Source organism: Aquarana catesbeiana, linkage group LG07 (assembly GCF_042186555.1).
Source record: "Aquarana catesbeiana isolate 2022-GZ linkage group LG07, ASM4218655v1, whole genome shotgun sequence".
Lineage (NCBI taxonomy): Eukaryota > Metazoa > Chordata > Amphibia > Anura > Ranidae > Aquarana > Aquarana catesbeiana.
In genome coordinates this window covers 276,772,739-276,787,948 of record NC_133330.1, presented here as the reverse complement: position 1 = coordinate 276,787,948, position 15,210 = coordinate 276,772,739, and the positions used below count along the sequence as shown (strand labels likewise).

Below are 15,210 nucleotides of genomic sequence, written 5' to 3'. Positions count from 1 at the left end.
AAAATTATAAAAAAAATTGTTTGGGCACAGTGTAGCATGACCGCGCAATTGTCATTCAAATTGCGACAGCGCTCAAAGCTGAAAATTGGCCTGGGCGGGAAGGTGTCTAAGTGCCTGGTATTGAAGTGGTTAAACAAAAATTATTATTTTTTTTTTACAAACACTTCTAGATGCAATCGCAGCTAAACGGGCATTTTTAGACGCCGGTTTCTAGCTGTCAAGTTAGATCGTTAAATCAGGAAAGGTTAAACAATGTCCTGTGTACAGTACATGAAGCCTAAAGGTGTACTTGAATATGTTGCAATCGCACAGATTTTTCCAGAATGGAGTTCATCCCCCTACAAATGAATTTTTAACAAATATTTGGCACAAAATGGAAGAATTAAAAAAAATAAAAATAAACTCTTATCAGTGTGTACGATGGCAGACTGCCATGAATCACGGACCAGCTAGGCTGTGTTGACATTCCATCCACCACAGCAATGAAGTTCAAACAGATGTCAGGTGTATTAGTGACATATTCATGTATAGTGCATAAACAGCCCTATGTGTATTATCAAAGTTTTGTAACTTTTGCCCAAAGTACCCTCTGTATTTTCCTGGGATTATGATGGCGATTGTGGGTGGGGAGAAGAGACCCTATGATGTCACTTCAGTTCGCAGCACTCCTTTCTGTTGTGGTCTTTCCAACTACTTATTATCAGGTGGTCAGGGCCTTGACACTACTGTGCTGGGAGTTGCTATCCTCTTCCTCCACACTGAGCCATTGGAGATGGTGTCTGCATATTACTGTATTGGGCTACATGGACACTCGCATTTTAATGCTAATCACTAGCTCATAGAAGCTGTTATTAGCATTTTTTTCTGCTCCTAGAAACTAAATAGTGTTATTCTGTGTGTCCATACACACTACTTTAGGCTATTAGCGTTTTTTTGCGATTCAGTGTCTAGGAGTAGAAAAAAAAATAGTTTTTATAGAGTTTCTTGGAGCGTTTTTCCAGCAGAAACGCTTCTAATAGCGTTATTTTATGCTTTTGTTTTCATTTTGCTGCACAAATACTAATAAAACGCTAATGTTCCTTAACGCTTCTAAAATGCTATCACTAGCGTTTTTTTATCCAGTGTTTTTCAGCTTAAAAAAAGGCTAGTGTGCATGAAGCCTTATTGGAATAACCGTGACCCATGTTGTGGCCAATTCTAAAGCAGTGTTACTGCATCATCAGATATATATAGATATATATATATATATCTATATATATATATATATATATATACTACTGTCAGTGGCAGGATCAACAGGTATGAAGTAAGAAAAGAAAAAGCAGCTGAAAGGTGCTATATAGCTAATTAATGGCTAGGTTCACCTTGATAAAATATTTTTTTTTAAATGAACGCACATAGGAGCCTACAAAGCATTGCACTTGCAATCAGTGGATCACGGCTGCAATGCTATGCTCCCGCAGACTCCTAGCCCAGCTCCCTGCCTATACAGGGATTACTTCACTTGTATTCCATTGAGAATTACAAGTCAGTCTGCCACAGTTGCAGACGGGATTTTTAGTTCACAGATCTCTGAGAATGAATAACATTGCTGTGTGGACGGAGCTGCGCTGATTTCAAAAGTGACTTGATGAGTTCCAGTGACGGCCCCTTAGTTTCCTGGTACCCAAACTGCAGCCGGGAGTCCACATGGCTCTTTGGCACTCTGTGTGGCCCTCGCAACCCCTGCAGCCACTAATCTGTGTTTCCAAGTTGCCTTGGTATAGCGGTGATTTCAAGCAGTCTCACGTAATGCATTTCCAGTCTCTGACTCAGTGGCAGCTGATGGGATTTTCTTCTGGGGGGGGCGGCAAACAACCAGCACTACCCCCTCTCCGAGTGGCTCGCGCCACTGTCAGCCAGCACCACCCCCCTGGGAGGTCCAACACTTACTATGCGGCCGGCTGTGTCCTCCTCTCCTCCTGTGTCCTCCGGGCAGCGGCAGGTCCAGCTCCAGCGTGTCTGCTCTCTTCCACAGTGCTAGACATCCAATAGGATCGCCTGGCACTTCGGCCAATTGGGAAACAGGTCTCGCTGACCTGCCTTCTAAATGGCGGGGAGTAACTGTATTGCGAAAATTCATTCGCTATGGTCACAGAATTGGGTGGGATCGGGGTGCACTCAGTCCACCCTATTTTGAAGCCTATTAAAGCCTCTGGCTTTAATCGGGTGCTTCAAAAATCACACCCTCGCCATAGGAATTCATGTGTCCGGCATCCTGAAAGGTGTTGGGCACATGGATAGAGGAGCGGCGGAGGTGTTGGGGGGGGGGGGGGGGGGCGGCGCCCGTGCGCCCACAATGCATGGGCCGCCCTTGCTCTGACTGTCTCCTGAGGCATGTCCCCAGGTCTAACAACTCCCTATAGCATGTTCACAGTCTCTGACAATCTCCTGCAGCATGCCCACAATCTCTGATCATGTCTTGTATCAGGTCTGTAGTCTCTTAACATCTCTGTTATGTTCACAAGTTCTTAGCATCTCTTGGATCACAGCCATAGTCTGACTGTATCCCGTTGTTTGCCTGCTGTCTCTGATAAGGAATATTCACTGAACTTTATGCGCTGCCCTTAATGATGTTGGGGGCCGCCCTTGAGGCCCCTTATATCAAGAAAGTTGACCACCGCTGCCTTAAGATGGGTACACAGGCCAAAAATCATCAGAAAACATCAGTTTGGTAGGATCTGGCTGACTTTCGGCCTGTGTGTACAGCTCTCTATTCTACAGAAGTTATTGTGATCAGATTCTGTCAAACAGCCATGCTGGAAAACCAGGATCCGATCGGAACTGGCAGTCAATGGTTGCCAGTGCTGATTGGGTGGTCCCCCAGTCAGAAAACACAGGCACAGTGGGGGAGATCGCTGTACTAACACATCCGATGTTAGTGTGGTGATCTCCATTATTTTATTTTTTTTTCATTCAGCCCGCTGGGTTGTATGAAAAATAACTTCTAGTGTGTACCCTGCCTTAGGTCTATAAACCCCAACCACACCAGAACATTACGGTAGGGGAGCGACGGCGGGGTTGTTGGAGGAGGAAGACTTGAGACTCCACATACTGACCGTCACAGTAATGTACCGTAAGCTGTGAATATACCATAGTAATTATTAGCAAGGGTTCCGTGAGACTAGAAAGTTATTTCAAAAGTTCCTTTGTATTAAAAAAGGTTGAGAAAGGCTGCTCTAAATAATGTAAAGTAATGCAATAATAATGATTATCGGTAAGATCTGAAGACTCGGATAAGAAAGATGTGAGAAATGAATTAGTAAAGGATGTATTGCCGCCACCCTTTCCCCAGATTCTGCTGTCTATGTTCTCTTTCCACAAACCCCAACCCAATTCTACCGCATACAATGTGATGGAGTAGTGATCCCACTCTCTGTATATGTTTGCAGAAATTCCATTGCTACCTAATGTGTGATTTGTTTTTGAGTTTGTGGTTTTCATTCATCCAGGTCATTGTATAGCTAGTATTGGTAAGCCGCGTTCATCTGGACTCGATCTATAATGTTGAAGACATTTTCCAATTTATCCAAGTAACTTCAGTTCAGTAGAATGTGATCCAATGCTAGTTATCCTAAACTTAACTCTGGATTGAGCAAATGTCCTAAATAGTGGTATGTGCATTCCTAAAGAGATTGTAAAGGGTAATAAAAATAATAATAATAACCATGTTCTATATATGGTTTCGCACAGAGCAGCCCCGACCCTTTTTAACCCCTTAGGTTCCACAGTGAGTATAACAAGCGTGCTTTACTGCATCTACAGACTTATTTTACTGTTGTGGGTTTAGTAACACTTTAAGGAACATATTTATATTTAAGTTTTTATGCTTTCAAAACTGCGCTTTGTATCTAGATGGTAACATTCAGAGACGCATTTGTTTTCAAATAACTGAGCACAATACCTCTGCCCAGTGTTTCCATAGACACACATCTATATTTGTTCTTCTCTCTGCCTTTGTCCCTAGTGTACCCAGTGCTACAAGAAAACACGCTAAAGCTTCACTGTAAGAATTTTTTGGTCCCAAGTCTGTTTATCTGCCGGTTTTGTAAAGCATCTAAATCATAGGTTTTTATAGCAAAGGGGGTGTATTTATAAATCTGTTTTTGTCATTTTTATTTCAGGACATTTATAACTGTAAGTTGTCATCTAAACTTTTATGATCATTTTGACAATTCAATACGGCCCCCATATTTCTCGTATGGCTTGCTGTAATAAAAGCCTTTATTTCTTTATGATCAGAAATACACCAGATTAAAATGTGTTTTTGGAAGCTTTTTTTTTTTTTCTGGTTGTTGATTAAAGAGGTTTTGTAAAGTTATTCTGATGAATTCCTTTATGATGTGTTTTGTAGGATATGTTTTCACCTGCATTGATATCTTCACGGTAACACACAGAGAATAATTGAGAGTATTTGTCAGGTTAAGAATTACAGATTGACTGAGCTATTTTAGAACTTTTCCCACTAGTAAATTAATTTTTCTTCTTCTTCTTCAGCTTTCATAAATAATGCTGCCTCAAGCCGAATGAATAGACGTAATTGCTTATAGAAGCATCACATAAAAACCTGATTGTTTGATAGCATCCAAAGATTTAATTTCACCATCATTTTTGGCAATTTCAGGCAAGAGCATACATATGTCAAAAACTGCTCTGTGAGCGGTCTGTGCACATAGCTTTCATTAGAGTCATTTGTCAGAAAATTAAGCTTGCAGCACAAGGGTGGGAATATGCTTGACTTGTGAATAGTGGGCAGATTAGAAGTGAATGGGGATGCTTGACCATATTTGTGCCCCAGTCTTTATAGGAAAAAAACTCTCAAGTTTTGCAGATCTCATCTGTTCTGGTAAGGCCTCTTTTTAGAGTAGCTGATTAGGTTGATTTAGATGACAAGGAAGGAAATTTAGCTTGTGTCACATGTCATTGGGAAGTAACACTGGTGTCATGATTTTTTTTTTTTTTCTTCCAATCGTTTTTATTAAGGTTATAAACTATGCAGGTATAAATGTAACAAAAATGGGGTTGTGACCTGTCCACTTGCTTTTATCTAAATGCACCAACATGCCTCCATCCCAATGGATACAGAAAAAATATGGAGGATGAAGGCGGGACTTTGTGTGAGGCGTGTTGGTGAATGTGTCCACATTACAAGAAATGTTATGGTAAGATGTCTAAGGTGGATCCTGTACCGAGTAATAATACCCACAAAATATGTTGCAAAAAGAAGATGGTATGAAGTTTGATAACATAGATCCTAAAACCAAATACATAATAAAAGGAACACGTTTAGGCCACCATAAAGCATGTTAAAATAGGTATATTTGCAGACATGGTTCGAATAATGGTTGTACATTTACAAGAGAGAGTACATAGTACAATAATACAATACATAGTACAATGAATAAGTATGTGCATCAATAGATGTTAACTCTACGCGTTTCTTGGCTTGAAACCAATCGTCAGGAGTCTGATGCAGTGTAACTGCGTTGAAACAATAGCAATATGTCAGTATAGCAACAAAAGTATGGGGAAAATGGACAAATAAAGATGCAAATTGTTAATATACTTACAAGTGATGCATAGGTAAATAATGACCCGTACATTATAGTGCAATGTTGGTCTGGGTCCACCAAGTCTCCCCCGGGATTGAGGCAGAGAGCATGCCCCAAAAGCCCATCGGCCCCGGCCGACAGGGTGGCCAGAGCACCTACAGAGGTCACCAGGCGGGGACAGATGACGAGGCCCAGGGAATGGGAGGAAGGCTGTGAAAACTAAAGAATGAGAAGGAGATGTATATGTGAGTGAACTAAGGTGAGCGGTGTGAAGTGAATATGGAAGGAAAAAGGCAAAGATTGGGACCCAAAGTGTACGTGGGTATGAATGTGTGAAAAGACCCAAGACAAAGGAGAGGCGTGTATAAGCCGTAATGTGTGTGTGCAACAAGGGAAGCCACTGCAGGTGTCAGTGGAGCAGTGTGGAGGTGTGCAAGGAGATTACCTGTGGTGAGTCTGCCGGGCCAGGTAACATGCCCCAAGGAAACATGGCGAACACTCGAGGTACCCGGCGTTATATAGCCGTAGGCCAGGGGCGTGCTCACGCCAACGTCATGAACGGACATGATGACGCGACGGGGGAAGGGCAGCGAGGAACATCTTGCTGCCACCTCCCAGCCCCGCAGCGCCGAGGCCCTGGATGGTAATTCACCGAGGACCCCGCCTACGGCAGCCAACGGCGCCAGAAGCGGGACGTGGGAGTCATGACGCCGATGCGTCGAGGTCAGGGCCCGCCCCCGTCAATAATGGGACGGGTGACGGGTCGTGGACTGGGCGCATCGCAACCCCGGGAAATAGACCAGATAGGTCCCAGCACCAACTGTATCAAAGGAATGGTAAATGGAACATGTGGATAGTCATGAGAAATGAAATGTAGATAATGCGAAAATGAAGAAAGGAAAAGAAAAGGAAAAAACAGAGTAAGCAAGAGATATGAAGGCAAGTAATATCTGCCCTGAATAAGATCAATGGTTGGCAGAGAAAGTGACACAATAGACACACAATCTTGCAATGAATAAAATCATTAGGCAAGGGAGTGTGGAGGTAATTAGCTTTAGCCCTGAATTGAATCAGTATATTGTCTGACTACAGGGAAAACGAAAGCAAGGAGGCAAAAGTAAAAAAGAAGTCTAAAAATAAAAAAAGGATAAAAACAGAAACAAAAAGCAACTTTAGCCCTGAATTGAATCAGTATGTTATCTGACTAAAGGGAAAACAACAGAAACCAATACACAGAGAACAAAAACTTTAGCCCTGAATTGAATCAGTATATTATCTGACTAAAGGGAAAACAACAGAAACCAATACACAGAGAACAAAAACTTTAGCCCTGAATTAAATCAGTGTTTACCTGACTAAAGAGAAAACAACTATGACAAAGATTTTTAGCCCTGAATTGAATCAGTGTTTGTTTAGCTAAGAAAACAAAAGGAATATTTAAATATTTTAACGGTATCAGTATCTATATAGGATATTAATGTGACTCTTGCACTGAAATAAGTCAGTGGGCGAGAGGGGGACCATAGGTCTCTATGACATAAAAGATACCAAAGAAAAAGGCGTGAGCACGCCCCTGGCCTACGGCTATATAACGGCTGTCAATGGCCGGGTACCTCGAGTGTTCGCCATGTTTCTTTGGGGCATGTTACCTGGCCCAGCAGACTCGCCACAGGTAATCTCCTTGCACACCTCCACACTGCTCCACTGACACCTGCAGTGGCTTCCCTTGTTGCACACACACATTACGGCTTATACACGCCTCTCCTTTGTCTTGGGTCTTTTCACACATTCATACCCACGTACACTTTGGGTCCCAATCTTTGCCTTTTTCCTTCCATATTCACTTCACACCCCTCACCTTAGTTCATTCACATATACATCTCCTTCTCATTCTTTATTTTTCACAGCCTTCTTCCCATTCCCTGGGCCTCGTCATCTGTCCCCGCCTGGCGACCTCTGTAGGTGCTCTGGCCACCCTGTCGGCCGGGGCCGATGGGCTTTTGGGGCGTGCTCTCTGCCTCAATCCCGGGGGAGACTTGGTGGACCCAGACCAACATTGCACTATAATGTACGGGTCATTATTTACCTATGCATCACTTGTAAGTATATTAACAATTTGCATCTTTATTTGTCCATTTTCCCCATACTTTTGTTGCTATACTGACATATTGCTATTGTTTCAACGCAGTTACACTGCATCAGACTCCTGACGATTGGTTTCAAGCCAAGAAACGCGTAGAGTTAACATCTATTGATGCACATACTTATTCATTGTACTATGTATTGTATTATTGTACTATGTACTCTCTTGTAAATGTACAACCATTATTCGAACCATGTCTGCAAATATACCTATTTTAACATGCTTTATGGTGGCCTAAACGTGTTCCTTTTATTATGTATTTGGTTTTAGGATCTATGTTATCAAACTTCATACCATCTTCTTTTTGCAACATATTTTGTGGGTATTATTACTCGGTACAGGATCCACCTTAGACATCTTACCATAACATTTCTTGTAATGTGGACACATTCACCAACACGCCTCACACAAAGTCCCGCCTTCATCCTCCATATTTTTTTTTTATGCAGGTATAAAATCATACAATGCAGTATAGAAAAGTACCGGTACATAACATTGACATACACCATAGGTAGCAAAGGAACCGGTAAAACTCAATTTTGGGCTATGACTATAATTCTTAAAGAAGTGTTCCAGCCTGAGGGAAAAGAAATTAAGTCAGCAGCTATAAATACTTTAGCTGCTGACTTTTATTATATGGACAATTACCTGTCCAGGGAGCCCGCAATGTCGGCACCCCAGCCGATTTTCAGATTGGCTATCAGGTGCTGCCGCCGTCTCCACTATGGGAAACCGGCCATGAAGCATTTCAGCTTCACGGTCGGTTCCCTACAGTACATGCGCAAATTGGCGTGGAGGAGAGGGGACGAACTTGCGAGGGGCGGCGCCGTCTCTTGGAAGTGGGGACGCACCTGTCAAAAACAGGCCCCCCCCCCCCTTAAAGGTGCAAAATGTGGCATTGGAGTGGGGGAGGAAGAAAATAAGCAGGGGTCCCAATTTTGGGTGGAATTCCACTTTAAGAACAGAAGACACATCCTCCAAAGAGGAACTGCGTGACCAGGGGATGCTCTCATCGTAGATGACAGGTCTTCTCAGCCATGGATCGATACCAGTAGCTGGTCTTTGTGTTTGTATGCACAGCCCACAGATGGGGAGTGGGACCAATGGCAGCCGATCAGCGGTCCTATATCGCTCCCCAAACTACCAAAAAATTTTGTAAATAGGAAGAAGAGAAAAAGGCAATAAAAGAAAGGAAAAAGGGATGAAAAGAGACAGCAAGCCTCTCATAGGGCACTAAGAGGCTAGCCTCAAATCTGACGAGGCTGTCCCCCATCAGGTAGGTTATCCGGGGGTCCCAGGTTTTTTTGAATTGGGGAAGCTTGCTCTGCAGGATGGCAGAGAGGCGTTTGTTTAACATTATCCAGGACAATTTGTTGTTTAAGAGGTGAAACAATAGCACTGGGGATTTCCAAGATCTTCCGATCGTTATTCTGGCTACTGTAAGAATAAAAGATATAGGCGGATAGCTGAGAGGCTGGTCCAGGCATGTGGGTGAATCCTGACCCTGGATTGGCTGAGTGAAGTCAGCCGATAGCCGGCCTTAGCCCACTGTCAGCTAAAAACTGGTCACAGAAGTTCAGAATGAACTGCGATCCATAGAAGTATGGACAAAACTTCTGAGTGATAGTGATCTCAGGGACGGGTACCTGTCAAAAACAAGTTACCCGCTTCCACTTTTAGTGGAATTCCATTTTCAGGGGGTCTGAGCTAGAAACTCTCCAGTTGCTTTTAAAAGATGAGTAGTGTTGCGCTGTCAACCAAACAATAATATCAGATTTTAAATATGCAAAAAGTGGCAATAATTCCTGTGCAATGGTGCAAACAATATTACCATGTGTCTCAAGGATGGACACAAAAACACAAGCTAGAAAACAATATTGATATCCGTGAAATAAATAAAATACAATTCCTTCAATAATATGCGTCCTTATTATTGTCTAGAATCAATATTTGTGATTTATCCCTTCTCCATTGCTTGTGAATGTCTATAATGATGGATGACTTCTTCGCTTTCTTTCCGTGTCACCTCTGTGCTCTCTAGCCTCTCACCTGAGATATGTTTGATATACAGCATGTATTGGTATCTCTCAGAAGTGATGTAATGTGGTCGGGCCACCTCTGGAGGTCCTTTGTATGTTTTTCCAACACTCTGCTCTTTGAAATGGTAGTGTAGATTCTGCAGTGTTCCTACATTGTCCTTTTTCTATAGCCTCCAGGCATGCATGTATAAAGGAGAATACTCTAGTTTTATATTAATGTTCAAAAACATTTATTATACAAACAAACCGCTAAAACTCACATTTAAAAATAGAAAACAACCTAAAATCCACGAGTGCCGAACTCGTATCCTTTACTGGCGTCACTTCCGGTATACCTCCTTCGCGCTCTACGCGTTACGTCACGCCCACATCACTTCTTCAGGGGATCTGAATAATTTGTACCACCCATACATCGAGGTAGCCCGAGAGTAACACAATACACATTTATCTCCAGTTTCTCTTACTAGTTTAAATGTTCCAAAAAAATTATTATTTTATGCTTTTGTTTTTCACCTCAATGTAATAATATACCTGACTGCTAAGGCCCAAGCAAGTAGTCCAGTTTTTAACCAGCACGGTGTGGGAAAGCTATGGGCTCTACAGACAGTAATGTTACAAGTAGAGGAAGAGATGCTTTCCACTCAGTGTATACTCCATAGGAAGGGCCAAGCATTACTAACATCTGCCCTTTCAAAGTTTAATGCAGTTTAGCAGCTACTAGTCAGTAAATGGTCAAATGGAAGCCAAGTGTTCTTTCTTAAAGAGATTCAGTCAAATGCTTGGAATACATCTTGAATAGACTCCGATTCCTTTGTGAAAATACTGTTTCAGACCAGAACAAATTCACCTCAAATATACGTTTTGTGCCCTGGAGGGGCTTAATTAGTTGGTGTTTTTCAGTAGTATAGGACTTCGTCTTTCATATGATTGTTTGCAGGTGGCTGAGCTGTCACAAAATATTCAGTGTCCATTGCATAAAATTTTCCCTCTCCCAAAAATACCAATGTACATTTACTACACCTACCAAAATAAAAATGTCAAACAGCTCATCAATTTATAACGAACAAGGAGGTTCATATGGGAGGAGCGTTTCCCTGCAAGTGTTTAAAAGAAATTCTAAAACCGGCACCCCTGGTAGCCAACAAAGGTGACCTAATTATTTTTACCATCATAAAAACAGATGTCCCTGCTGTATGCTTTATACACCGCATTTAGATGTCTGAAATGTGGTTTCTATGATTAAATTGAGAGCAAGGTCACCCCAGCCAAGCCCTTCCTAAATGTACAATTACACATTATTGTGTAATTGTACATTCTGCCAGTCTCTCCCAGGGTGGTTGAAGACCACTTGTGTACAGGTATTTAGCTAACCGAAAATGCAGAAAAATTACAAGCAGCTCATCAGTTTATGACTAGTAAGTAAGGTATGTGTGGGAAAGGGGCAGTTTAGTCCTTGAAATAAATTCCCCAGCATGAATCCTCGCAGGCCAGCAAAGAAAACCTAAAACCTACTTCTAACCTTATGGTTATGCTATATTTGTATAATGATCCACACTTAATTAAATACAGAAATTACAAATGTGTAATGTAAAGTACTTAAAGCCTAGTACACACTAATAGTTGTTTTTTCATTCAACCCAGCAGGTTGAATGAAAAAAAACTAACAGCTCAGGTCAGAGCCACTGTACTAACAATTTGATGTTAGTACAGCGACATCCCTTGCCAAAACACTCTGGTCGGCATACCTTTTTCGGTCATGAGCCTTCAACAGAAGCTGCCATACACATGGGCCAAATGTCGGCCGGATTCTATTGAACCTGCCGACATTCGGCCCAAGTGTACTAGGCTCTAGACATCAGAGTCGATCAAGAAGTCAGAAATCAAAAAAAGTCAAACCCTACAATTGTCTTCTGTGCATATTCTGTTTTGCACAGTTTTGTGTCAAAGCTGCAACCCCTTTATTTTAAAAGGGAAGGTTTCTGATGACGAAATGATAGTTTGATGAGGACAGGTTGATTATATGCTTTTAATAATAGCTAGTCCATTAGTCACTGCAGTGATAATTGTCGAAGTGACTCTTTTTTCGAGGCAGATTGTGGTGGTGGTGGAAGAACAGTGCCTGTAGTGGATAACTTGTATTTTATTTGCTTTCATTGTTTGCTGTGTATTTTGGTAAAAAAAAGTAGATGTTTTATTGGGGGTATCTATACATAGAGCCATGCACAGTGCCCCCATTTCTTAGCATCTTATGTTTTCCTCAGGACTTTCTAACGGATCTGGTGATGTCAGAGGTAGACAGATGTGGTGACCATGATGTCCTAATCTTCAGGGAAAATACACTGGCTACAAAAGCCATTGAAGAATATTTGAAGTTAGTTGGGCAAAAATACCTGCATGACGCTCTAGGTAAGTTTTCTTCTTCAAATTTTGGCAAGATTCATGTAAATATTCCTCTATTGCATCTTAACCTTTTATGAAACTTCTCATCTGCTTTGGAATATTACTGCTTTCTACGTAGAGAGCTTTCTTCTCGTGTTCCTCCTTTTATATCTCACTGAGCTTTTCAATCTTTGTTTTCCTCCAGGGGAGTTTATCAAAGCCCTGTATGAGTCAGACGAAAACTGTGAGGTTGATCCCGGTAAATGTTCATCTAGCGAACTTTCCGAGCATCAGAGTAACTTAAAGATGTGCTGTGAGCTGGCTTTCTGTAAAATCATTAATTCTTACTGGTGAGTAAGTCTTTGCTCTGCAGAATAAGGCATTTCACAGCTTTGTTACAAATCGGAGATGTGTCTTGCCAAACATGATCTATTGAAATTGTTTTAAGGGCAATCTAGTGCTTTTTTAAGGCTGACTGTAGATTGGCCAATTAAGGAAAATTCAGCAAATATTCTTTGTATATTCCAGTAGTGTTTAAGAAATGCAAGTTACATTGCTTCATTATTGGTACACTAAAATCACTATGTAACAAACAGAAAATCATTTCAATCTATGCCAGCAATTATTTTTGAGACATTTTATCTGTACAAATGATCATTTGGCATATAAGTCAATTAGGCATCATTGCCACGAGACGGATCCGCTGCCTCAGAGTCCTCCTCTGTCCGCCGGCTCAGTTGGGATATCTCTCCATTGATCTCCGCTGAGCGGATGACAGGTCCCTCTCTGCTCACTGTGCGGGGAGGGGCTTGTCCAGTGCCGCTGCTGCCTATGGAGAGATCGGACAAAAACGGACAGCATGTCCGTTTTCATCAGATGTCACCCGATCCGCCAGCGACGGATGTGAACGTAGGGGCATCTGTCTGCTTTTAGCGGATCGGACCGGGTCGGATGTCAGCGGACATCGACTAGCATGGAGTGCCTGTTCAGGTCCACCGTCAAAACTGACAGGCGTACCTGAACGGTCCGACAGTCTATAAGATACTTGCTGCAAAGTACGCAACTATTGTGAAAGTTGTAATAAACAATCACAAATTGTGTTCCAGACATTAATTTATTTAAAGCTGGACAGGCAAACTGCTAAGGCGCTCAGATGGTTTATATTGGTTTTACCTGCAAAAGGAGTTTTATTTCTGTCCATCCAGTCCTGAGATTTATGAAGTTCGGTCACACAAGACTACCCTGTTTTGAAGGAGAAGGGGACCAGATCTTTGCTGCAGTTTCACTTTCACTCACAGGCCTCTCCAACCCCCCCCCCCCCCACACACACACACACACACACACACACACACACACACACACACACACACACACTCTGTGACTGCACAGCAAAAGAAGAAGCATCACACTTAGGCTTCATGTACACGGGACGTTGCTTAACCTCTCAATGATTTAACTTGACGGCTACAAACCAGCGTCTAAAAGTGTCTGTTTACCTGCGTTTGCGTCTAGAAGCGTTTGTAAAAAAATAATTTTTTTCTTTTTCTTAAAATGAAAAGCGTCTAAACTAAGCACTGCTAAACGCGAGTTACCGCGTTTAGCAGCATTTACAGGCTTATAGGCATCTGGTGTTTCAAGTGTCTCTGAACATCCGTCTGAACACATTTTTTTCCATTCCAAAAAATGCTTCTAAACTCAACTGCCTAGAAACGACTGTAAACGCCCCTGTGTACAGGTACTGATAAGATAACATAGAGGAGAGTTCAGGGGCAGCTGAAAAAAATGCCCAACTGCTCCTAAACGTCCGTTTACCAGCAGCAGTGTACATGAGGCCTTATGATGAGCTCACCTGTGCCACACTGCTTATGTTGGCATGCTGTATGCATGTATTTAGACATTTGTCTTTTTACTTTTACTTTAAGGTCAGTTTTACTTTAAAGTGTAAGTCCACTCTAAAACTAAAATCCCTGCATACAGACATCCACATTCTAAGACTAACCTATCTAGCCATGTAAAGAAGAAATCATTATACATACCTTTTCTGAAGCCGATCTGACCTGATCTCCACCGACGGAAGCTCTGCAGAGGACACAGCCAACAACGGCTGTGAAATGAATAAGGAGTGACGTCACCTATAGACTTACTATGAGTCTTCCGTTGTCTGACGTGTCCTCTGCACCCGCCCACACAGCGAAGCCGCGGCTGTCAGCTCGGCGTGGGATCCGATTGGAGCGGATGCAGAAAAAGGTATGTATACCGATTTCTTCTTTACAGGGTTTGATAGGTTAGTGTTACATCGTCCAAGTCTGTAGATTCAGGGATTTTAGTTTTAGGGTAGACTTCTACTTTAAAATGTTGTGACACTGAAATGTACAAGAGAAGAAATAGTAGATACACACTACATGGCTACCAGCAGGGGTAAGCAGTAACTAGAGGGTGCTGGAAACCTTCTCTGCTCTCAAAGACAAGCTTCTGTATGTTGGGCTGACACATTTTGAGGCTTCACCCCAATTTGCGATAAGCACTGCAGATGACTGTCCCTGTAAACCAGGGGTAGGAAACCTGGAGCCCTCCAGTTGTTGCAGAACTACAAGTCCCATCATGCCTCTGGGAGTAATTGTAACTGCCAGCCTTACAATGCCTCATGGGAAATGTAGTTCCACAACAGCTGGAAGGCCCCAGGTTGCCTACTCCTGCTGTAAACTGTGACTGCTCAGGTCCTTTGCTCTTTTATTTTTAATTTAAAGTGGCCAAGTTATTTTTATGTACTAGAAAACAATCAGATTGAAAAAGGGCAATAGATGCTACTTTTGTGGCTTATAAATGTGTATGGGGGATTTTTAATGTGTACTACACACAGTTCTTTTTAAAAATGCAGAGTAACCGCTCCACGGCAGCTGAAGTAGCACAGATTGAGGATGTGAAGGACATAACGGGCTACTGGAAGAAATGTTGTTTTGACAGTTTGCCAGGCCAAGTCACATTGTCATAGTACCATATTATGATGGTGTCAATGTTTTTTATGTCAGCCTGAATGTGATCTTTGTTTTACCGCACA

General features: G+C 42.2%; 1 protein-coding gene across 13 annotated transcripts in view; it reads left to right on the top strand.

The window, feature by feature from the left end:
- RASAL2 (RAS protein activator like 2) overlaps positions 1-15,210 on the top strand; it is a 492,268-nt gene that overhangs the window by 444,858 nt on the left and 32,200 nt on the right. For all 13 annotated transcript variants that reach the window (XM_073593398.1, XM_073593397.1, XM_073593390.1 and 10 more), the window contains 2 exons: positions 12,035-12,179; positions 12,358-12,502. In XM_073593398.1, coding sequence (XP_073449499.1) covers positions 12,035-12,179; positions 12,358-12,502 — 290 coding nt within the window. The remainder of the gene's footprint in view (positions 1-12,034; positions 12,180-12,357; positions 12,503-15,210) is intronic.